The following is a 26,388-nucleotide window of genomic DNA, read 5'->3' on the forward strand; positions in this document are numbered from 1 at the left end:
TTTAATTATGTTAAAAAATAAAAATGTTTCAGTTAATTTCGGATTTTCTGTAATCCACACATGTCAAAAGATATATACACAGGCTTTAATACATACACAGACTCAAATCTTTTTATAAGCGGTGCTGAAGGTTCTACAGTATCTTTTAAGCTGATGAGCCCATGACCTATTAACTTCTCATTAGTTATCAGAATCAGAATCAGAATACTTTATTGATTCCTGGGGGAAATTATTTTTTGTTACAGTGCTCCATTATAAACCAACTATAACAGTTAGTTTGTATTTGTCAACATAAAAAAGGATTTGTTTGACAGCCATCGCTAGAATGACCAATACTCTGAACAATGTGAAACTTCAAGGATCTCGGCAAAGATCTAAGAAGGAGAATTATGGATTTACACAAGTTGTGAAGGTCTCTTGGAGCCATTTCTAAACATCTACACATTCCAGGATCATCAGTGTAACTACAGGCGTCCAACAAAGAATGGCCACGCATCATACTGATGTCTTCATAAGTTTATTTCTCTCTCTGTTATTCTCTTCAGCCACCGTGAAAACGTGTGCGCCTCTTGGACCACATGCAGAATAACATTAATGTTGTGGCTGTAGCCGTATCTGTAGCTCTGTATCCATGCTAGTTCTGACCCACAATGCCATGGTTGTGCTCTCAGCCAAACTCTGGCCATGTGACCATTACAAACACCTCCTCATACAAACTTTACAGCACTTTACATCTTTAACAAACCCTTATTTTGTAACCTCATATTATAGACAAGTAATTTAATAAATGCTACACTTTTATTATCTTATTCAATAAATTTTAACCCTTTCCAACAAATAAATGAATTAAATTAAACATGAATCTATTACAGAAACATATAAAACAAACACCTTTATTGTAACTGTCTCAGGGACAGTTACAATCAGTTCAAATAATTGTTATTTTGATGTGTCAAGCGTCACTGTCCAAAGTGAAGAGAGTTTTACACCACCATGGACTGAGAGGATGTCAACCAAAATACAAGCCAAATTCCAAGCTCCAAATTTTAAACCTTCAAGCTTGACTGAAATGTTCAGCTTCCTGCATAGACCATCCATCCAAATGCCTTCTGAAGGAAAGTATAACGGTCAGACCAGATAAAGCTTGAGCTGTCTGATCATAATACCTTGAGGCATGTTTGGAGAGGTAAAGGTGAGGCTTTCAAACCTATGAACCAGCTGTCAAGCATGGTGGTGGTAGCACCATGATCAGGGGCTGTTTTGCTGTCAGTGATACTGGTGCACTGCACAAAGCGGTTGGAATAATAAAGAAGGAGCATTGCCTTCAAATTATTCAGCTTCACCTTAAATCAATAGATAGATTGTTGAAACTTGGACAGTTAAAGGACAATGATCCCAAACACACATCAATACTGGTTTTGGAATCGATAAAACGGGCTAACTTTAAGCTTTTGAAATGGCCTTCCCAAAGTCCCAACTTCAACCTTATTGAAAATTTGTGGATCATTTAAAAGCTGGGTTTGTGCCAGGAAATGAACTCAATGAACCAATTCTGCCAAGAAGAGTGGTCAAACAATGGGGGTATATGTATATATCTGACCCTGTGTGAATAATTTGAACCTTTGTGAATTTGGGAAAATCCAAAATAAATCCAGACTTATGGGCCCAACTTTTGCTTCTTGTAAGTTATTAAAGCTTTGCAATCATTCCACCCTGGAAGAAGAGCTATTATGGTCCCTCTGCGTTAGGCTCTTGGTTTTGAGTTTTTTGTTTGTCCATTATTTTCTTTTCGGTTTTGCAAAGTTATTGAAGTTCATTTTCTCTATTATTTTATAGTTTGTTATAGTGTTATTTTGTATTTCCTTGTGCCTAAGTTTTGTTATGTCCTCATGTAAATGGTAAATGGCCTGTATTTGTATAGCGCCTTACTAGTCCCTAAGGACCCCAAAGCGCTTTACACATCCAGTCATCCACCCATTCACACACAGGTGATGGCAAGCTACATTGTCTTCCTTGTTCCTATGTTTATTTGTGTAAAGTTAATCCCATTTCCACATTCAGTTGTCTTCCCTCCTGTTTTATTTTGGTAAGCGCTGCTCTGTGTTTGTGTTTTTTTACTTCCCTGTCTCATTTGGTTAGCTGCCTGGAGCTGTGTTCCCTACCTGCTCCCACTTCCCTCATTACCTTTTGTATAAATTAACCCAGTCTCTCTTTTTCTTTTCTCAAGGTTCAAAGAATGACATTCATACCACAATGACTGGATGTAAATTTCTAACTGTAACTGTATGTATATTCATTGTAAATTTATATTTACATTGTGTCCACTTTTGGTACATTTGTCATACAGCATGTGGCAAGCTGACTTAACCTAAAATTAACAGATGTTCAGTGTTGTACTAAAGAGCAAATGCCAAGGAGAAAACCAAGGAAAAATGTACTCAAATACACTTTAGGAAACACAACTTACTCCCACAACTTATTCCCAAGTTACAGGCATATGCCTGTTTTAACTTGTTATCTGGTTTCATGATCACCTGGCTTCACGGTTCCATTGCTTCACAGAGACCCTCCTCTGTTCAGTTGGGCAGGCTGATCTGGAGTCTGTGCTGTGGGCTTACGCACTTTTAGGACTGCTTTTGGAGTGCTGAGATGTGTGACCTGCGTTCAGTGTGACCTGGAAAGGTAAAACCAGCTCTGACCAGTTCCGATGTCGTCAGAGTGATGGGACAAGAGGTTTCAGACTGAGGGCAGTCCATCAGACCAGCATAGACTGGTTCACTTTGGGGTGACAGGGTTTCTAGCTTTCCCCTTCCTCCCCCCACCCCACAGGAAACCTCCCCCTGTTGCTATCCCAGGATCAACTTTCTGTAACAGCAATCAAGACACCCTGTACCAGCTCTACTCCGAACCCCACGGCTCCAAATTTAGACACTGGAGACAGAGGGACAAACTCGAAGTTATTTCAGTATCTGAACTTCATGTCCCATTTAATTCACACCCTCTTATTCTCATTGCTGACACGACTCTTTTGATCTTTTCCATCTGGTAACTGTACACTGCGGGATTTATTAAATCATCTCACAAGTACTACAGTGTAGCATACCATGTAAAGATTTCTCACTTTTAAATTTCTTCTATCATCTCTTTCTAATCTCTCTGCCTCTTCCATAAGAATTTGTTTACCACAACCTGTGCCAGACCCACCTGGTTGCTATTTCCATTCATTATATAATTTCGTGTTCATATCAATTTAGATTATGTAATTCAGACAGGAAGATTTGAATTTCACACAGCCTCAGTATGTAAATCATATCTGGAACAAGCAGCTACTATGAATGTGAAATGGGTTTGATCAGATATCACAAGCATAAAACTCTTTAACGACATAGCAGGCCTTGCCAGTTTTTTCAGACATCCAGCAGCCACGAGACAGAATGACCGACTTGCCATGTGTTGGAAAGCTGCCATGACACTGGGGTATAGTTTCCCTGAGCTACTATATGTTGAAAAGGAAACCGAGGGCAACTATTCCGCTCTCATAAAAAATTATGTCTCTGAGTAAAAGCCCTTCTGGAGTAACATGAACCAGTTTGTTCACAGTTTAACTGCCATTATTTATCCTATTCTAAATACAGTATCAACACTGTTGCAGTACTAGTGTTGTCACCCACTCTATGACATGCTGGTGGTTTCTAAATGTTGGTGGCTGGAATTTCTTAGGAAGCTTCCATACAGCAGTAAATGGGATCATAAAAAAATTGTTACAAGTTACTAAAAAGTTCCCTTGACATCACCACATGGGCCCTGCAGGGTCAGCCTGAGAGCGCACGATTCCCCTGTGCTGCATTCAAGTGCCAGGAGCTTATTTTGACAGCATGTTATGTGGACAAAAATACTGGGCCACCGACATATTACACTTAGAGCTTCTTGTGAGAGAATTTTCAAGATTTTGGAGTATGTTTGGAGGAATTTTTGGACGTTCATTATTCAGAGGAGCATTTGTGAGGTCAGATGCTGATGTTGGTCCTGGACCACATTCTCCTCTTTGGATCATGTTAAAGGTATTCAGTTGGGTTGAGGTCACAGCCTGTGTGGGCGAATAATGTTCTTCAAAACCAGACTCATCCACTCATTTATGGCGCACCCGGGTACAGTCGTGCTGGAAGGGAAAAAAACCTTCTCCCCAAACTGTTCCCACCAAGTTGGAGGCAGAGGATTGTTCACGTTCAAGATTTCCCTTCAGCAGATACTCACCCCCAGAAAAACAATCCCACAGCATTATTTAATCCAGCGATTAAGAGGCATGACCCAATACTTTTGTACATCAGCAGTATTAATATGTAATGTAACACCAGCTGACATATGTGGATATTAACAACTCAGTAAAGGGTTTACATTTAATTTTTAGCCATTAAAAAAGTCCATTCTTGATATCAACAATTAACTTCTTGTTAGTGAAAAATACCCATTCGAGGCATCAGTAACTTCATTCAAAATAAAGCTATAATTCCATGTTGGCTAATTTGTGGTAAGTTAACTGCATTTGGGACTATTACATGTAAAGCACTGCTTACTTTATAGTCAGAGTTTGTCTTTCGCTTTGTTTGTTAGACATAATGGTGACACGTCTGAAATGGGGTTGTTGATCTGAAATGGAAAATCTCCTTTAAACATTATGAAAAACAGTTATAGACCTCTGTAATTTTTGTTTTTACTAATAAAAGTTAAGAATTTATTGACTATTAATAGATAATAAAGAAAACTGTAGTTTAGTTTTTGGTTTACTGGAATTCTAATGTTAAAAAAATGATTTACAAATGACTTACAGATATATTTTCCACTGGTGACTTCTAACAAGTCAGCAGACCGTTTAAACGTTAAAAGGCTTTGGTGTACGCTTATGCAATCTAATGCAGGAACGAGAGTCCCAGATGCTGCCGAGGAAAAATGAAACATGCTGCTGGCCAGTGGCTTGTCGTAACTTACGGTTGTCCACGCGTAATATAATTTGGATATCTCCGAGGGCACTTGAACGCAGCTTCACTGGTATTCAGCGTCTCCCCTGCGTCACCGGTCCTTAAACTGAACGGCAGGTCAGGGGCGACGTGAGACAAGTAGGGCACCTCAGAGAAGGACAGTCCACCCGTGTGCCTTCAGCAGCAGCTACCTGCGCTCTGCTCCTCAGATATTTTCTTTTTTAATTTTCATTTTTCAAGTTAAACCAGCTGGTCGCTTTTTTTTTTCTTTTCCAGATGACCGTGTCTCAAGAAAGGCCCATGACCTATGCCAAGATGAAAGGCCTTGTCTCGTTTCTCTCAGGTAAGAACATTAAATATAAATGTTTAAGATAAGCTTTACTTTACCTGTGATCTTAAAGCAAGCTCGTGTATAACATCTAATATAAAGATAAAAGCTAAAGAGGCCAAAAGAGAGTAATTAGTCATTACTGCATAAAATACCACAATGTTAAAATTATTTATCTTGGCTTGAAAGGTTCAGAAAGTCTCCATATAATTAGAGAAGTTTGATCACTTGAGAGAAGTGCGGTGATAAAGTGACACCAACCTTCTGCTGAGTAAATACAGCTGTTGACCTCTTATGTAAGGGACTAACCCTCTTCCTGTGCTACAGCTCTGCTCAAGGGGAAGAAAGTGGGCTTCAGTGACTTCTTGCACAAATTTGTTTCCAGCCAGCACCTCTGCCAACAGTAAGTTGGCAACAGTCATTTTTTCACAGCTTTTTTCCTTCGTGTTGAACCTCATAAAACAAACCCTCATATTCTGTGTCCGATCTCCCGATTGAAGCCTGGACACTGAGAAAATCCTGCAGAGACAAAGCAAACCGGGGAGAGGGAAGGAGGAGAAATCTACTTTGGTGAGTTCAGAGAGAAGACTTTTTTTTTTAAGTCTTTGCTGAGTGTTGACAGAAGATGAAACTTGAGCTGACCTCCTGACCGTCTTGTCCCTCTATGTCTTTTCCTCAGAGCTCCACGAACACAGAAACCTCACAGTAAGTCATTTTCTCCCTTTACATCGGGAAATATTTCGTCTATGTTGTCAATGATGCACAATCTGGACTTAATAAAGTGGCCAGAAGGCTTTTTTCTCATTCATGAGCTTCACCAGAGGCAACCTGAGAGTTATTTCTTATCATGCATTCACATCCAATTATTATGCATGACTTATTTGTACTCGGACGTGCATTATTAACTGTTTTCTGCTGTTGTATTAACCAGGATGAAGCCATCAGACTTCGACTACCTCAAAGTCATCGGCAGAGGAAGCTTTGGAAAGGTGGGGAAAAAAAATCCTCAGCACCTACCCCCCTGACCCCCCTTTAAGACAGCCGATTGGTCTGAAACATGAGGATTTGTTGTTGTTCAGTAGAGGAGAGATCCACAGCGAATTCTCAGCACAGAAAAAAACATTTAGGCTCTGTTAAAACCTGCTTTTAAATCAGTTTTACACCCACTCCAAGTGACCAGCTTTAAGCATCAGTGCACCAAACAAGCACTGGTACCCTGGATGTTAATTTCTGGCAAATATTCGGTGGTCATATCATGATATCAGAGAGGTGGCTGGTCAAAAACAAGTTACAGCTTTAGGAATCGCTCATTTCCCAACCGTGATCCATTCTGTGGGAAAAATACTTTTCTAACATAGTCACAAATCTAACTCATCGCTGTAAAACAGCTGGTTGCAGTTTTTTTACTGTCATTTTTTTATTACTTACAAACAAACAGAAAACACCTACATGCACTCACGAACAACCTGGATTGCCTCGTCTCTGCAGTTTGTTCCTGTAACATCAATACTTCAGTCCTCGCCCTGTCTCTGACACATAAACACACATAAACACAGTCCATTTCTTCCTTTTCTCTAGACATCGTACCTCTTGAATTCTTATCTGATGAGTCAACAGCTCCAGGACATTTTTTTTCACTCACTAATTTCAGCTATTTGTTTTGTGTTTGTGGGTCTGGCTCGTACCATCTCAATATTTCCTCTCATATGATGAAATTAGAGCACTATACATGACCTAGATTTGGTTGACCTTGTAAGTTGCTGTGTTTGAGGTTGGTGCTGTGAGATTAAATGTGAAAATTCAAACTTTTACAGGTGCTGCTGGCAAGACATAGAAAACAAGGGGGTTATTATGCCGTGAAAGTGCTCCAGAAACAGTTGATTGTCAAGAGGAAAGAGGTAATTATCTATCTATCTATCTATCTATCTATCTATCTATCTATCTATCTATCTATCTATCTATCTATCTATCTAATCTTCATCCATATATCTTTCTATCCTTCTCTATCTTCTATCTCTTTATATCATTTTTTTTCATATCTACATACATTCTCCTCTTTACTACTCATTATCATATCATTTATCTATTATATCTACTCTCTCTCTATCTCTTTTTCTATACTCTATCTAATTTTAATCTAATCTTCACTACCTTATCATATATTACTCATCTATCTATTCTTATTACTACTTATACTCTGTCTGTCTAGTCTATCTATCTATCTATCTATCTATCTATCTATCTATCTATCTATCTATCTATCTATCTATCTATCTATCTATCTATCTATCTATCTATCTATCTATCTGTCTATCTATCTATCTATCTATCTATCTATCTACTCTGTAGCAGAAGCATGTGATGGTTGAGAGGAGTGTACTCCTGAAAGGACTACAGCATCCATTCCTGGTGGGACTCCACTTCTCTTTCCAGACACCAAACACTCTCTACTTTGTCCTGGACTATGTCAATGGAGGGGAGGTGAGTGTATAACATTAAGGATTTCAAAATATTCTGCATTCAGATGTTTAGTTGTTGTGTACTCTATGAGTTTGTAGAAGTGCAGGTGTTGCTGTTGTGTTGAATTCCTTGCTTTGCTTTCAGCTTTTCTACCACCTGCAGAGAGAGGGGTCATTTCCAGAACCCAGAGCTGCTTTCTAATCTGCTGCGTGAGCGATGGCGTATGCAGCACTGGGCTACGGTCACTCTCGTTTAACATCGTCTACAGTAGGTTACATAGTATATATACATATATATATATATATTATGATATGATATAGTATATTATTAGTATATATTGAACAGTGGAGAAACACGAGAGCATTGAAAGCGGTAGCATAGTCACCCTTTCGGAGGCTCGAAGTTTTTCTCGCGCGTTGTGCTCTCTCTCTTTCTTTGTGCATGTTTGATTTGAACACCTTCTGCCTGCTTCATTTATTCATGCAGAGAATTCCCAATTAAATTTTCCCACTCAAATCCACCATGTTCTCCGGCACCACATTAAAAATTAAAGAGTGAGGAAAAGCAATGTGAAGCTAAAGGAAACTAACAAAGAAACAACAGCTAATGTCAGATTTTGCAGGACTCAGTGTTCTTTGTTTTTATGCAGAGACCTGAAACCTGAGAACATCCTGCTGGACAGTGAGGGCCACGTGATGCTGACTGACTTTGGGCTTTGTAAAGAAGGTGTGGCCACAGGTGGGGTCATGCACACCTTCTGTGGCACTCCGGAGTACCTTGCTCCAGAGGTGTTACACGGCCATCCATATAGCCCAGCTGTGGACTGGTGGGGACTCGGCACGGTGGCTTATGAGATGATCTGTGGACTGGTGAGTGCAGGTGCAGTGATCTCTATCCTTTACATCATCAGCATCTTCACCTTAAGCCATCTCCCTCTTCCCCTCCCTCTCTCTCACAGCCTCCATTTTATAGTCGCAGTAAACTGCAAATGTTTCAGAACATCCTTCACGGCCCTCTGCAGCTACGCAGCGACATCTCTAAAGCTGCCTGCTCACTGTTGGAGGGCTTATTGGAAAAAGATGTCTCCAGACGCTTAGGAGCGAGCTGTGACATTGTAAGTGCCCCAGCTAAAAAGAAGAGAAACAGGGTTACATGGCCACAGAAGGGTTAACTGTTATTGTGTTTCCAGGCGGAGCTGCAGGAACATCCCTTCTTCGCCTCTATCGACTGGGATGACCTCCTGGCCAGAAAAATCAGACCCCCTTTCATCCCAAAAGTGGTACGAGTGAATCAGAAATGAGCTCGACGCACTTTTCTTTTTAACCGAGGGAACATGGCTCACTCCTCTCTCCTCTTCAGGCTGGTCCTTGGGATGTCAGTTACATTGACCCAGCGTTTACACGACAACCTGTACCTGCCTGTGTGAACGACAGGTGCCAGGAGGCCGGGGTCAGCGAGGCCTTCCAAGGATTCTCCTACATGAACCCTGTGGAGTACCTGGCAGCAGAGCCAGTTTCATAACAACACCGAATCCTCCGGGGGCGCGGTTGTTCAGTTGTTTCTTTTTTACATCATTAATTTTTAAGTGGGTGTCTATTTTTAAGAACTTGAGCAAAAAGATTTTTATGCTAACAGTGCAACATACTGTATGTTTCATTGGATGTTTTGTTTGTTTGTTTTGTGTTTTTGGCTATTGATGTTAATTCAATATGTGGTCGTGATGATGGAATGGGCTGGTCACTATTTCATCCTCGCTGCTTTAATGCATTATATGAAGCACTCAACAGTTTGGAGTAGATTTATTTTTCAACACTTTGCATTTACAGGATATTAAAATATACAATGTGTACTGCAAAATTCTCATTCTAACATTACATTCACAGCTTACAAGTGCACTCAAAATACTTCACTGGCTGCTTTATTGCTGCATAGTGACAGAGCAAAATACAGAAAGCATCTCCATGCGGTGTTTAGATAAAAACAACAACAGGATGCCAGCCTATTGGCAACACTAAAACACAAATTGGACCCCAGCTCCGACTTCACGTGTGGTGTTTTGGTGTCTAATTTTAGTGATGAACAGAAAAAGCCCATCACTGTGGAGAAGCTAATGGATGTCTTCCCCTCAAAAAAAAAGAGAAAAAAGGAGAGCATCTGTTCTGATCCTTTCTACCTCACTTCACAAGACTGGAACAGTTTGGACACAGGGAGGGTGGCTTTCAGTCTGTCAGTAGATGCTGAAGGAGGCGTAGCTCTGCTCACTCTGGCATGTGAAGTAAGCAATCAACTGACCGTTGCAAATCATCAGAAACAAGCCACTGCCTAGGGAAAAATGAAGAGTGACATATTTGAAACAGCTAACCTCATGAAGTTAAGACTGATAGTAACCGATGAGCTGGCAGTGTTTGTCTTACCTAAAGCCAGCCACCACTGCCACACAGTAGGAAACTCCAACATTACTGCAACATGGAAACAAAACGTGTCATTACACAATGCATTTGGTTATTCAAGCATGCACCTGGGTAGATGCACCGATACATTTCTGCTCACCTAGGCTGGTGATCATTACATGCACCAGTGTGACAGTGAGAGCGTAGTCCCAAACCCGCCTCCTCACCACTGCGGCAAACAGAAGGCCACTGCAAAAGTAGGTGAGCTCCAAGGACAGGAGGTTCACTAGAAAAAGAAAAGAGAAAATAGATTATGTGTATAAAGCCGCCACTCTGTGTCGACAGCATTGCACGCATTAGGTGTGCTCACCCAAGTATTTGGAGTTGGATTCGGTAGGTTCGGTCTTAAAGTCAAAAGGAATCAGTCCATCAAAGTGGTCCAACCTGAGATGAGAGATATGATAAAGTTACAGCAGACAAAACATTAAAGCGCAACCTATAAGTAAATATCTTAAAGTAGAATGACTAGAATAATCTATTAAATGAATATCTTGAATAAAGAAGGATAACCTATAAGTACAATGATCTGTTAGTAAATACCTTAAATAAAGTAAAATGACCAATAAGTAGAATAACCTAAGAGTAAATAGCTTAAATAATGCAGAATGACCTATAAATAAAGTAGAATATCTTGAGCATAATACGATATGGCGAAACAAAATAGGTCAATAAGTTAAAAATTCCCCAAAAGAAGGAGCTCAAACAGAAAAATTATGAATGCAATAAGTAGAAATTAAAGTAAAATATATAACAGTTTGAATGGAATACAATAAAACATACCAACAAAAACATAAAAAGAAATATAATACATTAAAGAGACTGTGGAGAAAACTATTACAATAAATGTCATACATTTAAAAAGGATAATAAAAAAATACCTTATTAAATGTAGTTAAAGAAAAATAGCATAGCAGTGCAGTTTGTAGTCTGTTTGATGTGTGTGATTGGTGTAACTTTTTTTCTCAGATTCTGAGATTAATCTTTGAATTCAGAGAAAAAAGAAATCTCAGAATTCTGAGATTAATGTCAGAATATTTACTTTTTTATTCACAATTCTGACATTAATCTCAAAATTCTGAGGTTAATTTCAGAATAGCCTCACAATTCTGACATTAATTTTAGAACTCAAAGAGATTAATGTCAAAATACTGACTTTTTTATTCAGAATCTTGACATTTGGATTCTGAATATTTGTTGCTATTTATTATAATCATCAATATACTTCCAGTTATTATAGGAGACAAACCCTCCTTTCGATCCCTTGCGCGTGCGTGGCTCTCACCTGAAGGCACCAAAGCAGACGCTCCCGATCATGTAGAAAAGCGAGTAAAATATGAGCAGACACAGCAGCAGGTTGAGGAGCACGGTCTGTTGGGATGGATAGAGAATGGGGCGTAATTTAAAGATTCTTGTCCGTCAACGCTACATATTTTCCATATAACGCAAAATGAGCAAACACCAACCTAAAGCTGAGGATTGCACTCTCACGGTATTATAGACGCAGATCCCCGCAGTGGGAGGGATATGCGTGGTCTGTAAGCAGGCAGTCAGGCAGGCTCTTTTATGTGCTGCAGCCCGACCTGCTGCTGGTTTATAATATATAAGAGGTATGATATACATATTTAACGTGTGTGTTTACATTATATATAAAACAGCCTGTCATAGCCAGCTTATTCTGTTGTTTAACCGCACATAATTCCCACTTTCGATCCACGGCTCACAGAAACGCCTGAAAATCCACAGGACAGTCGGATAATCTCACAGCACACGATTTCCCCATCTTACCTTCGAGTCGACCGCTCTGCCTTTGAATGCCATCTCATGGTTTCCCTTTAATGCTTTATTCCCAAATAACGTGGGCTGCAGCAGGCTGCACGACCTCGGTTAAATCCCCCAGCTCTCCTCCCAACAAAGTGGACTCCTACCACCACCTAGCGGCCAACAGGAGACGCGGAGCAGCGCCGCCGCTTTTACAGCCCAGCTGAACTCGTTTCACCTCGTATCAGGGCGGCCTTTTTTTATTTGTTTTTAACTGAAAAAAATAAAGACTTTCCTCTGTATGTGCCACTTGTATGTCGTCGTGGATATTTGTTATATTCCCCAGCCCAGGTGTTTACCATTTGGGGGATATACCTCGCATCTACAGCCTTGCCATTACCGTGGAAAGCCGCCCAGTGTGCATGGGAGATTTATACCGGTTAGCTGCTTATATTCTGGTTGAATATGAGTGATTTTGCACCCAGTACATACTTCCAAGCCCATGTGGTGACCAGACGAGGCACCTGTGTGGTCAGGTGTTGCGTTAAATTGATCATTTTTCACAGTAATAGATAAATAAAATAAATAAATCGTGCACCCAGCAGCCTCGCTGTGTTATGAAACGTGATGGCATCACCCTTATTGTAGTCGGATGATATTTCCATGCATAAGATGTGAGATGTAAGACTGACACACCTCAGTACACTCCATCTGACAGTCTCGGGTTTAACAGCCCCATTGTGTTCGTTTTTCAAGTGATATTACAGGCCTGAGCGTTTATATCTATAGTTAGCGCCGGTGGTTGTAGTCTTATTAACGCTTGTGTCCTGAATATGTCCGCCCCACACGAGCTACTACAGTGATCAGAGTGTGCTTAAAAAGTGGGAAGTGACCAGTTTTTGACCATCGGGGAAACCAACGGCTCCTCAACGGCTCTTTATGGGGGAGACACTGTGCTCCCTGCGCTCCGCTCATACACAGTCGTATTTAACGCTTTTATAGGCGGTTTAGGTCAAAGGGGGAACCCGGAGCCCCTGTCCGGCGGATAATTCTCGTTACACCGGCTCTAAATCGAGTTTTGGGGCGTGTTGTGAACGTACGCAGGCCCGGTATTGACCACCAACAGTGAACTTAACTTTTCCGAGACCCAAAGTTGTGTCAGGCAGCGCGTCTTGCGCGCATGCGCACCACTCTATCCAGCTCTAAATAAGAGTTAAAACAGAAACGAGGTGAGTTCCACAATTGTTAAACAATACGGGCGTTAATAATCATTTGTTGTCGTTGACGAGGACGGCGTTTGAAAAGCAGGCGTTCGTTTTTGTAAACTGGCGACAGTTTCCATTATTTCCACTCTGATTTAAAACGGCGAGAATAAATCGTTTTTTTTCCAAGTTTCTATTGAAGAAATTAATCAAGCAACAATGTTAAAGCTCGTAACATTATCGCGGTGTTGTTACGAGTGTGCGTGATATTCTGTGATGTATCTGCATTTTGCAAATGCGTTTTCCTATTGTTATTAACCGGGAAACTTATTTATTACAGATCGCCCTTATAGCTGGCTCTGCATCCAGTCTCAATGCTACGGCTAGCCCTCTATAGCAGCCCTCAGTTCATATGAACTGAGTGGAGCTAGCGACTGTTAGCTTTATGTCAGCGCTAGCTAGCAACCTGGGCTGACATTCCGTGACAAGGGGAAAGTGAAGAAAAACGGCCAGAGTGAATGAAAACACCAAGTCAGGAAATTACACAGCAAGCGTTTGCCTTTGTTTAACGTGTAGCAGCTTTGCGGCATTTGTTTAAAATGGTAACTTGAGTAATTAACATAGTTTAAACGTGTTGGTGGCCTCTTCCTATGCTCCGCCATTTTGTATAAGACGAATGCTAATCATGGGCGCTCTTACATACACTTTATTTATGGCTAGAATAAAACTGAGGCATGGGATGCAAAGTCTAACTTAACCGAGATCCAGGAGCTCTGATTGTTGTTTACTTTTGACACGGTTGTGACCACGATGCAAGCAGAAAATATAACCTTAATTCAGTGTTGAACATGCGCCGGGACTAAAACGTTATATCGTATTATTAAGCGGATAAAGACGTTTTTAAGTTTGGCCAGTGAGTGCAGAAAACAGTGTTCTCCTTACAGCTGATAAACAAATGAGCCCCTCACTTGCTCCTTGCCAGGCAAGCAGTCGGTTTTAAGAGATACTGTTAAAACAAGGAAAAGACGAACTTGTCTGATTAACTTAAAGTTGAGACGTCTTTCCTCTTCTTTGTCAATGATCTGGACTAAGGTTTACCCTAATGGGGTCGTTTGTGCTCGCATTTCTCTGATAGTTGGCCGGCAAAACAATATTATTATTGACTGTTTTGTCTGAAATCGAAGTGCATGGTGTATCCTGCACGCCAGCGCGCAGTCGCCATCTAGTGGTGATGCTGCGCAGAGCTGTTTACAAGTGCAGGGAGGAATAAAAACTGCATTTGTGATCGGAATCAGTTCGCTGATCAAGCCGTAGGGGACCGCTTGGCTCACTGCAGTTATCATGTACAGGGAAACAATGGGCCTGGAAAACAGAAGTGTAAAAGTCAGAGGTGCAGACTGTGCGCATAATACCATGCCTTTCCATGTGACTCTTTGCAGGTTGGTCATATCAGCAGAGTGGGAATGACTGACACTCCACCCAGTGATGGCCCCTCCCAGGGAGCTGAGTTTGACAGGATGGGATTAGACTGGAAGGATGGCATTGCAACGCTGCCAGGCAGTGATATCAGGGTACAAAAGATATCACTGATTTTTGTTGTTGTTGTTTTTCGGTCCAGGGTCTTTCTTGCTTGTGCAAATATTTGTTTATAGGGGGAGGAGGCTGTATGTATAGCTGTTTCTCAGGCTGAACTCATAATCAGGACCAGAGTAGCACACCAACTTGGCTGATAGGAATGGGTCTCTTTTTTTCAGTTCCGCCTGACTGAGTTTCGGACTCTTGAGATTGTCACAGATTTAGAGGTCAAAGGGCAGGAGGCAGAGCCTAACAGTGAGACCTTGGACCCCGCACCATCTCACACGCCCACCCCTCCACCTGAAGGCCAGTCACAGACAGGGACAAGCAAAGCTTCAGCCAGTCAGAGTAAACCAGGATTGTCTCAAGCTAAAGGTATGATGGCACATGATTGTCATTTTTATAATGAAGACTTTCACTGTTTGGTTTTTAAAGTCTACGTTACGTTTCGGCCTCAGTTTCAGCCCTGCTTTCTCCTCCGTCCTTTAGCTCCTGGTCCTGTGCTTTTGTCTTTAGAGGAGGGCCCCAGTATGGAGGGCCCCAGTGTGGAGGTTGGGCCCAGTGTTGAAGTTGGTTCTAGTGCAAACTTGGGCTCAAATGGGGAGCTGTCAAGGTGCCGGGCCTGCGGTGGCCGTGCTCCTGGGGATGCCCTCCTGCAGGGGAAATTCTGCTGCTCAGCTTGTGCCCAGCCTTCCAGTGGCAGGTAAAACCATGCCTCTGTTATCTCTACTAACGCCCTCCCCCCCATTTAATTTTTTTTTAGATTAACTTAATATTTTTTGTTTCATGTGCACCTTCTTTGTGTTTGTAAAGATCGTCTCCGGGAGAAGCACGGGAGGGTCAGGCAGTAGAAGGAGAGAGACTTGGCAAACGTGTGCGCAAAAAGAGGAAGATCTACATGGACTCGGGTGAGGAAGAGGAAGAAAACCAAGAAGAACCAGAGGTGAGGAATATACCATCAACACTTGTGTTCGGTGGTCAACTTTAGAGCTACATACATACCAGATGTTCAGGCTTAAGTTTCCTCTCATCTACAGGATGAGAAGAGTTGTGATAATCCTGTGTAACACGTTTTGCTCATTCTGCTTTTTTCTTGTAGGAAAAGGCTAAAGCTACAAAGGGCAGGAGAGGAGCCAAAATTGCCAAGCTGGGTATGATGAAGCTCTAAACATTATTAGAATCTGTTAATGCCCTAAATCAGTTTTTTGTTGTGTTGTTTAGCTGGTGATACATTCTCAGCTTTTGAGACTGTCCTCTGATTTGATTGTCAGATTTTTTGATTAGCATTTGCATTATCTTCCAATTCATGAAACCTGCAGGCAATGTATTTCTCAGAGCGACAGAAAGCAGGAATGAAGAATGAGTTTTTATTAATTTGGTTAGACTTAAACCAATATTATGAGCATGCTGTTTTTGCCCATTTTTATATAGGGACTTCGATAGAAAGAAAATTGTCAAACTGCCTAGAATACATCCACGTATTCATGGTTTTATATGCATTGTGTGTCATTGGCATACACTTTATACAACACGTAATATGTCACTATTTGTTCACCCAACCTTTAGTTGCTGCCCCACCCAATAAGAAACGTGCATGGAGCTGGCCTTCTTACCTCGAAGAGGAGAGAGCGGTCGCTGCTCCAGTTAAACTATTCAAAGAGGTAAAAACCTGCATATACCTGCTATTTGTACCCTGTTAAGTAGAAGCTCACAGTCTTGTTTATCTGACCTATGCTGTTATTATTCTTGCAGCACCAGTCGCTTCCACAAAGCAGGAACAGTTTTAAGGTGGGGATGAAGCTGGAGGGACTTGACCCGGCACACCCGTCTCTATTCTGTGTGCTCAGTGTTGCGGAGGTACTAATGCTAATGCTTGACTATGTTACCTATACGCTATAACATTTTTCTAGATAAAGACTTTGACTCATGGATGCCTACCTCTCTTTGCATCCCAGATCCAAGGTTACCGGGTGAGGCTCCACTTTGACGGATATCCAGAATGCTATGACTTCTGGGCTAATGCCGATTCGTGGGATCTGAAACCAGCCGGCTGGTGTGAGAAGAACGGACACAAGTTATTGTTGCCTAAAGGTAACAAGAATACCACCAATAAACATGAAATTCAAGGTAGAATTTTTATTTTTTATTTTTTTAACAAAGTTGGGTCACAACTCAGCTGACTGGGCTTGTCGTGTTGTAGGCTGTAAGGATGGAGAGTTCAACTGGAGCACGTACGTGAAGAACTGCAGGGGTCAGCTGGCCCCGAAACACCTTTTTAAGAGCCTCAACACAGTGAGTGTTAAACACATCTGAAGCTGTCAGATGGTTCTGTGATTCAGTGGATTTTATTGGCTCCGTGTGGCTAAATTGGCTAAATGCATATTGTCTTTTTGTTTGTTTGTTTGTTTTTAGTCCGTGACTCCATCCGGGTTTAGAGCTGGGATGAAACTGGAGGCGATTGACAAGAGGAATCCTGCTTTGATCTGTGTAGCAACAATTGCTGCCGTTGTCGACAACCGCCTGCTCATTCATTTTGACAACTGGGATGACACACATGATTACTGGTGAGAGATTATTACCCAGAGATGTTCGCCGGTCTGCCTTGAGGGCAGCTGGAGATTTGAATCCGTGTGAAAGCAGTGCTAATTTAGTGCCTGTCTACTGAAGACAGCATGCCACTGTATTTTAAATAAACAGACTAGCATTGTAACTAAAGAGTTTCTGAACCTTTTTATTGGTGAATATTTCTTTCAAAACCCCCGGTGTTATCGTTCGCCCATTTACTTGTGTTTGTTTTAAGGTGTGATGCCAGCAGTCCATACATCCACCCTGTGGGTTACTGTGAAGAGGCTGAGCTAACACTCACAACTCCAGCTGGTAAGACAGACCAAGACACGTGTGAGTCAGTATGAATGTAATATACTGTAGGACCCAACTCTTGTAAGATCTGAGATGATTAATTAAGGGCCAGCTAAATAAAAAATGATAAATAAAATAAATAAAAATGGCAACAACAAAAAAAAAAATCTTGAATCCTGAAATAGTAAAATCTGATAACAAAGCCACGGATGAATTATTCTGTAGAAAGTAAATGTGCTCATGCTAAGTGTATTAATAGTAAGATGTAATTTCCTGTAGATCCCCATGTTGCCACCTATTTCTAACCTGCTGGGTGTTGTTGTTACACCTGTAGAAATGGCTTTGTTTACATGGTGTCTGTCTGCAGTATCCAGTGCACCTAATGAGTCTTTATCTCCTCTCCTTAGAATGTAAGGAACCAAAGAGTTTCTCTTGGGAGAAATACCTGGAAGAGACGGGCACACAGGCAGCTCCTGCACGAGCTTTCAAAGTGGTATGATATACGAGTATGCAGATATTTACGGTACTGTGCTACAGTAGTCTAAATACAGACATGTGATTCTGTGGGGGTTTTTTCAGCGACCTCTGCATGGCTTCCAGTTTGGGATGAAAGTAGAAGCGGTTGATAAGAGGAATCCCATGCTCATTCGTGTTGCCACTATAGCAGACACAGAGGACCACAGACTAAAGGTGGGAGATGTCTCTTCATGGTGATGCTTTTTGATTTTTTTTTTTCTGTGCTCAGCCTTTGTTTAAATTCTTGTTTACCCTCCTTCTCTTGCAGATCCACTTTGATGGCTGGAGTTCAGAGTACGACTATTGGGTGGAAACCGACTGCCCAGATCTGCATCCTGTCGGGTGGTGTCAAAAAACTGGACACCCACTACAATATCCTAACGGTGTGACACATTTTACGACTCTCTCTCACACTCACACGCACAGACACACAGACTGTCCTTGTCTGTCCTGCTGGGTGCTGAGGGTGAGGTTGCCAGATTTCTAATTTCAACAGATGAGTCAGCACACTTGATCTCTGCCTTTATTTTACTTGGATAAGACATTAAGAGGAATGTATAATGAATTCAGAATGGATGGTTGTTTGCATAGTTTTATTAAGTTTCCCGTGTGTGTGTGCGTGTGTGTATTTCAGGCTCCAGTGATTTAGTGACTGCTCCAGGACAAGGATGTCCTACCCCGGGATGCAACGGCGTTGGGCACATCAGGGGACCTCGCTATGGGACTCACTACACGTTCGTAGCTCAACTTTTCACAGTCGTCTTTTGTTGCAACTCTTATGTCTTACATCTCCATTTTCATTTAAGATGTTTTATGCATTTCCCCAACTGCTCTCCCGGTTTACCTCAGGGAATATTTGTCATAGTTTCTCAGTCGCTGCAGTGTTGCCTTTCTATCCTGTTTCTAAAATACTTTTAACACTCTTAAGTGCAGCACTTTCCAAATGGATTTCAATAAATTATCACCATTTCCATTTTTGTTTGTCCAGTCAGTCGTCAGGTAATGTCATATTGTTATATTAAGGTGTAGTAAACACGTCTTAACAGTAACTAAAAGAGGAGACGTCTCCAGGCTCTCAAATATTGCTTTTATTTGTGTGGGCTGCCAGCACTCTACATGTGTTACTTGTGTGTTTGTCTGTATGTAGGAGGGTGAGGCGAGGCGAGGCGATATTAACTGCCTTTCTGTTGTCTGTGTTATAACCTCTTACTGGAGTTTTAAAAAAATAAAGGCTGTGTGTCCCAGCGATGTTTGCGTCTCTGTGTGCAGTCAGGTGAGCTGTCCCTACTCAGAGGTGAATCTGAACAAAGAGGGTTTGCTGCCAGACCGTCTCAGCGGAGAGCGGCCTCCCACCCTCAGCGGGCCTCATCCTCGTGGGCGACGCCCTGACCCAAATGCAAACAACACAACGCAAAACTCCTCGACGCAAGATCAACCTGAAGGACCGGAGGACGCCCAGAACAGGTTCAATCCTTTGTCGACATACTTTAACAGCTCCTATCATATCAGGGGATTTGCATGCAACTATATGTAGTGGTTTGTACCTGAGCAATGATTATCTGTGTTGCTAGGAAACCGGCGACGGTGGAAGCTGAGCGTACAGGACGCAGTAGCCAGGCAGAGGCACTGAGTGGAGCCACTGAGCAAAGCCACAATGGAACAAGGCCTAAACGGTACCTGTCGCTCAAGATAGCCTCACACTACGCTGCGCCTGATATGATTTGTTTGTTTCAAGGAGTCATTCTGTCGTTGGTCTTCATTTCAGGACAGCTCCAGTTCCCAAATACCTAAAAATGCATTATGTCAAAGAGGAGATTGGCGATAGTAAAGGTAAGCGAGGAAAAAGTGCAGAAGGAATCGTACCTCACACCCTCACTTCCTCCCACTGACTCCTCTTAACTCTCCTCAGCCTCTCCAGAGGCCATCTCCCTCCAGCAGGCCCTCCACGAGTCGGTGTTCTCCCCCGGCATCTCTGCCTCGCCTCCCCATCGGGTGGCTCTTTGCTGGGACAAACACTGCCAGCTGCTGCCTGAGGTCCTGGGGCTGACTGCCAAGAGAGTGGCCACTTGGAGTGCCGAGGAGGTTAGACATGCTTAGACACTCAGACTGTGTAAACACAAGAAAAGCAGGCACACAAACTCTGAATCCACTCATCCAACATGAAGGCGGCTAGTTGTTCAGGGAGACCGCAACTGTGCATGAATATTCAGTAAGGGCTTTTCTGGGTGTCGCGGTGAGCTGGAGCCTTCATTTTGGCAGTCAGGTGAACGATTGAGGGTCAATAGAGGCATGTAAAGAATCACGATCAGTACATAAACACGCATTGATCGACATCCTGCGTTTGTCTGAAGCTGTTTTCTGTATGTTTATTTTCTTTGTTCTTCAGGTGGCTGGTTTTGTCAAAGGGCTTCCAGGGTGCAAAGAACACGCTGCTACATTTAAAACAGAGGTAAGCACTTCAGGATGGTTTGCAAAAAGAAGTGAGAGTGAAAGTAAAAGCCACATGGCATGTACACTGAAACTTCTGAAGGATCGATGCCTCTGCAATCGAAGTGCTAGCAGACAGTCCGCTCACTTTTATTTTTAAAGTTGAGCCACCACTAACAGGCAGGCTCCGTCCCTTCACGTCTTTTGTTACACTGTTGGCGGGCTAATTAGCCACTGTCATCAATATCAGTCAGCTGGCTCTGTAGAAAGTCTCTTCTCGTGCGGTCAGAAAAATTCCCACCTCCCCAGTGTGGATGATGCTCTGTGAGCTGGAGGGAAACTAACCAGAACCTGCAGCAGATGGAGAACTGACCCATGTGCTGCTACACCAAGTTCACTGAGGCCTCAGAGCACAACAGGGACAGACTTTGCTTACTGCAGTTGGACTTTTGTCTGCAGTACGATGGAGTCACTGAAGAAGTAGCTGATCATGGCTCTGATTATTGTCAAGATGTATTATTGATAATTCATCTAAGAAAGCAAAGCTGAGTTTTTGGGGGTTTTGTTTTTTTGCATGTAGGGTACAGTACCATCACACATGCCATCACAGAACATAATTCAGCGGAATCACTACAGAGTGTAGTCTGGAGAGTTCAGCAGATATTCCAGAACAGTTTGAAATTAAAATGTGTTTTATGTAGGGGATCCATGTAAGAGTGAAGTGGGAGGCTTTACAAGAGGTGCTGAGACCTGCTGTGACGTATGAGGGTGGCTCAGAAAAAAAGACAGGAGGGCAAGCTGGTAATGTTAAGATTTCACTGGGAGAGACCTGAAGGCGGAGCGGTTGGAGACAGAGTTAGAGCAGCAAGGCTGAGATGGTTTGGAGATGTAGCAGAGGAGGGACAGTAGACAGACTGGACAAAGGCTGTTGAATAAGGACTGCAAGGCAGGAGGAAAAGAGGAAGACCTCAGAAAGAGATCATGGATGTAGTGAAGGAGGACGTGCAGAGGCTTGCATGGGAGGAGGAGAAGCAGTCCCAACCTCCTAACTGATTTATGTGCACTTGTGTAGTGTGTTGTTTTACTGGTGTCTTCTGCTCCCTGTTTCAATCTGTGTGTGTGTGTGTGTGTGTATGTTTTCTCTTAGTGTGTAAACACATACAGTGAAACAGGGAGCCAAGGAGATCACCAAAACAGAATTAGAATTAGATAAACCTTATTTTGGCGGATTCAGCATCGGTTGATTTCCAGCGAATTATAGCCTCTTTTTTTCCCTCTACGTAATTTTTTGGTGTTTTGTCTTTATTGGATAGTGAAGCAGTGAAGACAGACAGGAAAGTGGGGAGAGAGAGAGGGAGCAAAGGGCCACGGGTTGGACTCGAACCTGAGCTGATGCACTCGGGCCGTGTGGCATGTGGCTGCCTGCTCATCCACCCACTGTATTTTACATTACTAGAGTGGGATAATGGTCGTGGATGTTTTGGCTCTCGCCCACACAACCTTTCTGTAAGAAGTACACGCTCATTTGTTTTGCGTTGAGATGCTGGTGCCCAGCACAGAAAACTGCTTTAAACAGGGCTTTAGCTAATAACTGCTCATTCTTGATTATTGTTTAATGCTTTATCATTAGACAAATCAATTTAGAACTTGCTTTGGATGTGAGGCAGATGCTGTTGAAGGTTATTCTTTTTTTTTTTCTGGATCAGTCCTTATATGTTATTTAACTGAGTAATTAATCAACTAAGGACTTCGGACAATACCTAACTGACCGAGGTTCAATCAGTTTAGCTTTCCCATTACTTCCTAGCCTTGTTCAGAATATCAAACGTGTGTATTTCCCTGCTGACATGAATGAGGTTATTCTCTAATCCAACAGCTGCTTCGGCTCTCGCTCATTTCCTGTGAAGGGAACAAGTGAGAGGTCCTAATTTTGCATTTGAGAACATGTGAAGAAAGCATGCATGCATAAATAAATAAATAAATAAACAAGGGAATACAAGTGGCAGCAATAAGCAACTTCATCAGTTTAGTGTGTGTGTGTGTGTGTGTGTGTGTGTGTGTGTGTGTGTGTGTGTGGTGTGTTTGTGTGTGTGTGTGTGTGTGGTCTGGCGTAAAGCTGGCTTAAAAATAGCTGCACATTAAATCGTAGATGTTGTTCTTTTGCATCAGTCATGGTTTGCAGTCTTCTCAGACACCTTTTTGCTGACTGCATAATTTCATGCAGTCTCCAGCTTTTTCATCTTGCATATATTTTCATAAATTTAAGGTTCTACTGAAAAATGAGAGAAAAAAGAGCCTCAGTTTTAGTGCTTCCAAAACAATTCATATGTCCACTAATGTAAATCCCTGTGCTAGTTCAGATTTACGTTGCACGTTAACCAATGGCAAACAAACCCTTAGTGATTTTTATAAAACAATAAAAATGTCAGCCACGTTTGTTCTCTAAAATGAGCTTTTTTTGATGTTTAATTTTGTTTTGTTTAACTTTATTTAAATATCACAGCTACAGTAAGACAGAAAGCAGGTTTAACAAACTTTAAGATGGGGAACTCTGAAAGGCTGATCAGTGAGACTGATTTAAGTGACTGTCAGTGGAAACAATTTCCAGGTTCAGACTTTCAATTTTCAGATGTACTTTTCAAAATGTTGCTCGGCTGAATTTTGCTGTTTACACAAAAGCGACGCCGCATGGGAAAAAAGCCAGCACGCGAAGCAGACCGAGAATCCCAGCTGTACAAAAACAGCCAAACAGCGATGCAGTCGAGAACAACCAGACTTTCCAGTGTTCCTGGTGTTTATGCTAACTTCACTGTCCATAGTATCGCTCAAAACTGTCTGAAAAATTACGTTTACCAAACAGTTTCTGACACGTAAACAGCAAATAAACAGACTCTCCAGCAAACCTCGTCGCTATGAGAGGAAAACCTGGCTCAGTGCAGACACTTTGTTAGGGGTGCGATCTTCCCCCCTCAGTGATGCTGGCGACTTTCTATGGCCTGCTTTGTTAACGCTGGCTATCAATCGTTTCTTGTAAACACAGCAGACTTTACATTAGAAGTTAAATCATTTATGAGCTTGCCCGGTCACCTGGGGACAAGGTACTTCATTCATTCATTTATAAATAAATAATTATTTATTTGTTTATTTATTGCATTTTTGATTTTTTATTTCTTCTCTTCTATCTGCATCTTCTTCTTTGTAATAATTGCATTTTTTTAGAAGTTTTAGCTGTTAAGTTGATCATTATTTCTTTTTGCTTATCAGATTATCCTGATGTGTATTTTAACTTCATGACCTGTAGTGAAACAATCAAAATCTTTGACAAAACTCATAACACCTAAAGGTTGATCCTAAATACTTATTTTGTCAAATCGTACTTTAAAAGTTAAGAAGTGTTGCTGTTGGTTTGACCCCTCCTAGTGCTTCTAGTATTGGAGGTGTTCTGTGTTCATACTGTTTGTGCGTCAACCAGCGTACAATAGAAATTCTTTTAAAGTAACAAAGCCTTTACTTGATTTTTTTCCTCTTCAGCAAATCGATGGCGAGGCCTTCCTGCTGCTCACACAAGCAGACATCGTCAAGATCCTGTCAATCAAGTTAGGACCCGCTCTGAAGATCTTCAACTCCATCCTCATGTTGAAGAACGCCGATGAAGAGTAGAACACGACTCCAGTGGGACTTGTTCCTCGACGCTCGAGTAAAGACTTTGTTTGTTTTGTTTTTTTTAAATGTCCAGAACAAGTTTAACTTGTTGAGCTCTGTGACGGTACAGCTACACAAGAGAAACAAGCGGAAGTCATCATCTCAAAAAAACGTCCATCTCTCCTCCCTCCTCTCTCCATGATGGACGGCCCTGGTCAGCCTGAGGGAGAGTTTTTCATCATACCCCGAGGAATCCTTAACTTATAACGTGTTTGTTTACTGACTCTTTAAAAAAAAACAAAAAAGGAGGAGAAGAAGAAGCTACAAGCACCTTCAAGATTTCTTAACATTGTACAGCCAACAAATTGGATTTTGCGTCACAGTTCTGTTGCATTTTTTTAAAATCTGAGCTGTAATGAAACGTTTTTTGTGTTGCGACTTACTTGAGAACACACGTTGTTTGTTTGTTTTTTCTTTTGTTTGTTTGTTTGTTTGTTGTTTAAGCTGCAGAATACAATCGTGAGGCGGTGGGACATTTTTAAATGTGAAATTCAGTGGAGCAGAAGCACTATGTAGTTCATCTTTTCTCCTGTAGATGGAGAAAGAGGGCCACTCCACGGGCCCAAAGGGCGTGAGTGAATTTGGAGTTTAAGTTGAATGAGGAGGGAGGGAGGGATGGTTAAAAATACGTGTTTGTGTACGAGTGTGTAAAAGTGTGTTTGAGAAGTGAGGATGCAATTTCCTACTGTCCCGCTTGTGTTGGTTGGTCATTGCGGGGGGGGGGGGAGTTTTTGACAAACAGGGCCAAGGGCTAACTGTTGAATTAAGGAAGCTTGGAGTTTGTTTTTTTTAAGGTGGAACAAGCTCTGTTCTTCTACTTGTTTTTTTTTGGGAACGCTCCATGAATATGAATGTTAAACACAGCTTTCAGTTTTGTTGTTTCTGGTCACAATGTTCTTGGTTCAGATTAACCTCTGGTCTTTTTACAGTGTAAATAATATACAGCTACCAGAGTTTACTCCTGTTTGGATATGCAAAAGCTTCTCTACAGGAGAGGACGCTGTGGCAGTAAACTTTAAAAAAAAAAACCCACAAAAAAAGAGCCTTGCTTCATAGTTCTGGAGAAAGAGGAAAGAAAACACCCACAACAAACATGTTCAGTGTCCTTGTAAATCTGCGTGTACTTCAGCAAGTTGGAATGTGTACATCAGCAACTGTTTATATGCAAACAGCTTTTATTTATGTATTGTAATTTAAGGGGTTAATGGTACGCCATTCTGGCTCCGAGGTAGCTCTGGCTGTTTGGAAAGTCTGAATGGGTGAAAATAAATGAGATGCACACTATCGGCTGTCCTCATTTGACTCTGGACATTTCACCCTCTCCCACACACTTGCACAGACAATCTAAAACTGCTCTACACTCACAGAGCTAGTACCAGGTTGGACCCCTTTTTTTTATTTTAATGGCACAGATTCAACAAGGTGCTGGAAACATTCCTTAGAGATTTTAGTCCATATTAACATGACAGCATCACACAGTTGCTGCAGATTGGTCAGCTGTGAATCCCCTGTTCCCACCATATTCTACAGGCGCTGTTTGTGAACTCATTATGTTCAAGAAACATATTTATTATTTGGGCCTTAGAATATGGTGTGTTGTATGAAAGTTACAATGTGGTCAACAACACTCAGGTAGGCTGTGCCATTGAAATGATGCTCAGTTGGTACCAAGAGGCCACAAAAATGCCAGCCTCACAATGGGACCAATGCCAGGCTGAAGCATTGCTACAAGGCAGGATGGATCCATGCTTTCATGTTGTTTACACCAAATTCTGACCTCGGCATCAGGCTGTTGCAGCAGAAATCGAGACTCATCAGACCACTGATCCCACGTGAACTATGTAGCTTCAGGTTTTTGTTCTTCGTCGACAATGTCAAATGTCAGTGGCATCGTAATTATTCAGTAAATTTGCTCCAGACTTTTCAAATCTGTGATGGAAATTTAATGCAGAGTCAGTAAGAACTGGAACATCTTGTTTAAGTTATTGTTTTTTTAAAATCTAAGAGATAAATTTGATCACATTTGGCAGAGCCATCCGTAACATCACGCTGCAGTCAGGTCTCAATGGCCCACAAACCTAGAACTCAGTTGAGAGCAGGGGCACCTGGTGTGAGCTTTCACCCGGAGAACTGCT

At 41.8% G+C, this 26,388-nt stretch overlaps 3 protein-coding genes across 8 annotated transcripts; 2 read left to right on the forward strand and 1 right to left on the reverse strand.

Annotated features, from left to right (window-relative positions):
* Positions 1-5,061: 5,061 nt before the first annotated feature.
* On the forward strand, positions 5,062-9,300 carry sgk2b (serum/glucocorticoid regulated kinase 2b). The gene is given in 12 exon segments (XM_042226837.1): positions 5,062-5,319; positions 5,632-5,707; positions 5,805-5,874; positions 5,984-6,009; positions 6,236-6,293; positions 7,119-7,202; positions 7,654-7,785; positions 7,909-8,014; positions 8,368-8,633; positions 8,723-8,878; positions 8,954-9,043; positions 9,124-9,300. Coding segments are annotated over 12 exon segments (1,293 nt in total). The 5' UTR covers positions 5,062-5,252; the 3' UTR covers positions 9,286-9,300.
* Positions 9,301-9,827: 527 nt separating this feature from the next.
* LOC102308631 (transmembrane protein 244) lies at positions 9,828-12,152 on the reverse strand. Of its 2 annotated transcripts, none has more exons than XM_005937603.3 (6): positions 12,000-12,152; positions 11,497-11,582; positions 10,525-10,598; positions 10,315-10,440; positions 10,179-10,223; positions 9,828-10,086 (listed from the first exon to the last, which is right to left on the reverse strand). In XM_005937603.3, exons 1-6 carry the CDS (start codon positions 12,030-12,032, stop codon positions 9,992-9,994), a joined length of 459 nt encoding a protein of 152 aa, XP_005937665.1. In that variant the 5' UTR covers positions 12,033-12,152; the 3' UTR covers positions 9,828-9,991. The 2 variants fall into 2 exon arrangements, with proteins under 2 accessions (XP_005937665.1, XP_042082769.1); XM_042226835.1 differs by lacking the exon at positions 12,000-12,152 and adding an exon at positions 11,678-11,993.
* Positions 12,153-12,882: 730 nt separating this feature from the next.
* Positions 12,883-25,607, forward strand: l3mbtl1b (L3MBTL histone methyl-lysine binding protein 1b). Of its 5 annotated transcripts, none has more exons than XM_005937600.3 (22): positions 12,883-13,201; positions 14,614-14,745; positions 14,929-15,124; positions 15,239-15,452; positions 15,563-15,692; positions 15,849-15,900; positions 16,316-16,410; positions 16,502-16,606; positions 16,705-16,876; positions 16,950-17,041; positions 17,162-17,313; positions 17,550-17,626; positions 18,016-18,101; positions 18,188-18,298; positions 18,393-18,507; positions 18,759-18,858; positions 19,394-19,588; positions 19,696-19,797; positions 19,890-19,954; positions 20,034-20,206; positions 20,511-20,573; positions 24,083-25,604. In XM_005937600.3, the coding sequence occupies exons 2-22, from the start codon at positions 14,638-14,640 to the stop codon at positions 24,209-24,211; spliced, it is 2,532 nt and encodes an 843-aa protein (XP_005937662.1). In that variant the 5' UTR covers positions 12,883-13,201; positions 14,614-14,637; the 3' UTR covers positions 24,212-25,604. The 5 variants fall into 5 exon arrangements, with proteins under 5 accessions (XP_005937662.1, XP_005937663.1, XP_005937661.1 ...); XM_005937601.3 differs by lacking the exon at positions 12,883-13,201 and adding an exon at positions 13,216-13,776 and having other exon boundaries at positions 15,266-15,452; positions 24,083-25,607; XM_005937599.3 differs by lacking the exon at positions 12,883-13,201 and adding an exon at positions 13,217-13,776 and having other exon boundaries at positions 24,083-25,605.
* The last annotated feature ends 781 nt before the right edge of the window (positions 25,608-26,388 follow it).

This window comes from Haplochromis burtoni, unplaced genomic scaffold, assembly GCF_018398535.1.
Source record: "Haplochromis burtoni strain Fernald_Lab_line unplaced genomic scaffold, NCSU_Asbu1 Contig_230, whole genome shotgun sequence".
In the NCBI taxonomy this organism is placed as follows: Eukaryota; Metazoa; Chordata; class Actinopteri; order Cichliformes; family Cichlidae; genus Haplochromis; species Haplochromis burtoni.

Bases quoted from the DNA above. Each gene is read 5' to 3' on its own strand.
- LOC102308631 (XM_005937603.3), bottom strand. From the start codon at position 12,032: ATGGCATTCAAAGGCAGAGCGGTCGACTCGAAG. The intron at 10,441-10,524 runs GTGAGCACACCT...TTCTTTTTCTAG, and splicing joins ATCCAACTCCAAATACTTGG to TGAACCTCCTGTCCTTGGAG. The intron at 10,087-10,178 runs GTAAGACAAACA...ATTTTTCCCTAG, and splicing joins GCAGTGGTGGCTGGCTTTAG to GCAGTGGCTTGTTTCTGATG.
- l3mbtl1b (XM_005937599.3), top strand. The intron at 15,693-15,848 runs GTGAGGAATATA...TTTTTCTTGTAG, and splicing joins AAAACCAAGAAGAACCAGAG to GAAAAGGCTAAAGCTACAAA. The intron at 17,042-17,161 runs GTGAGTGTTAAA...GTTTGTTTTTAG, and splicing joins TTTTTAAGAGCCTCAACACA to TCCGTGACTCCATCCGGGTT.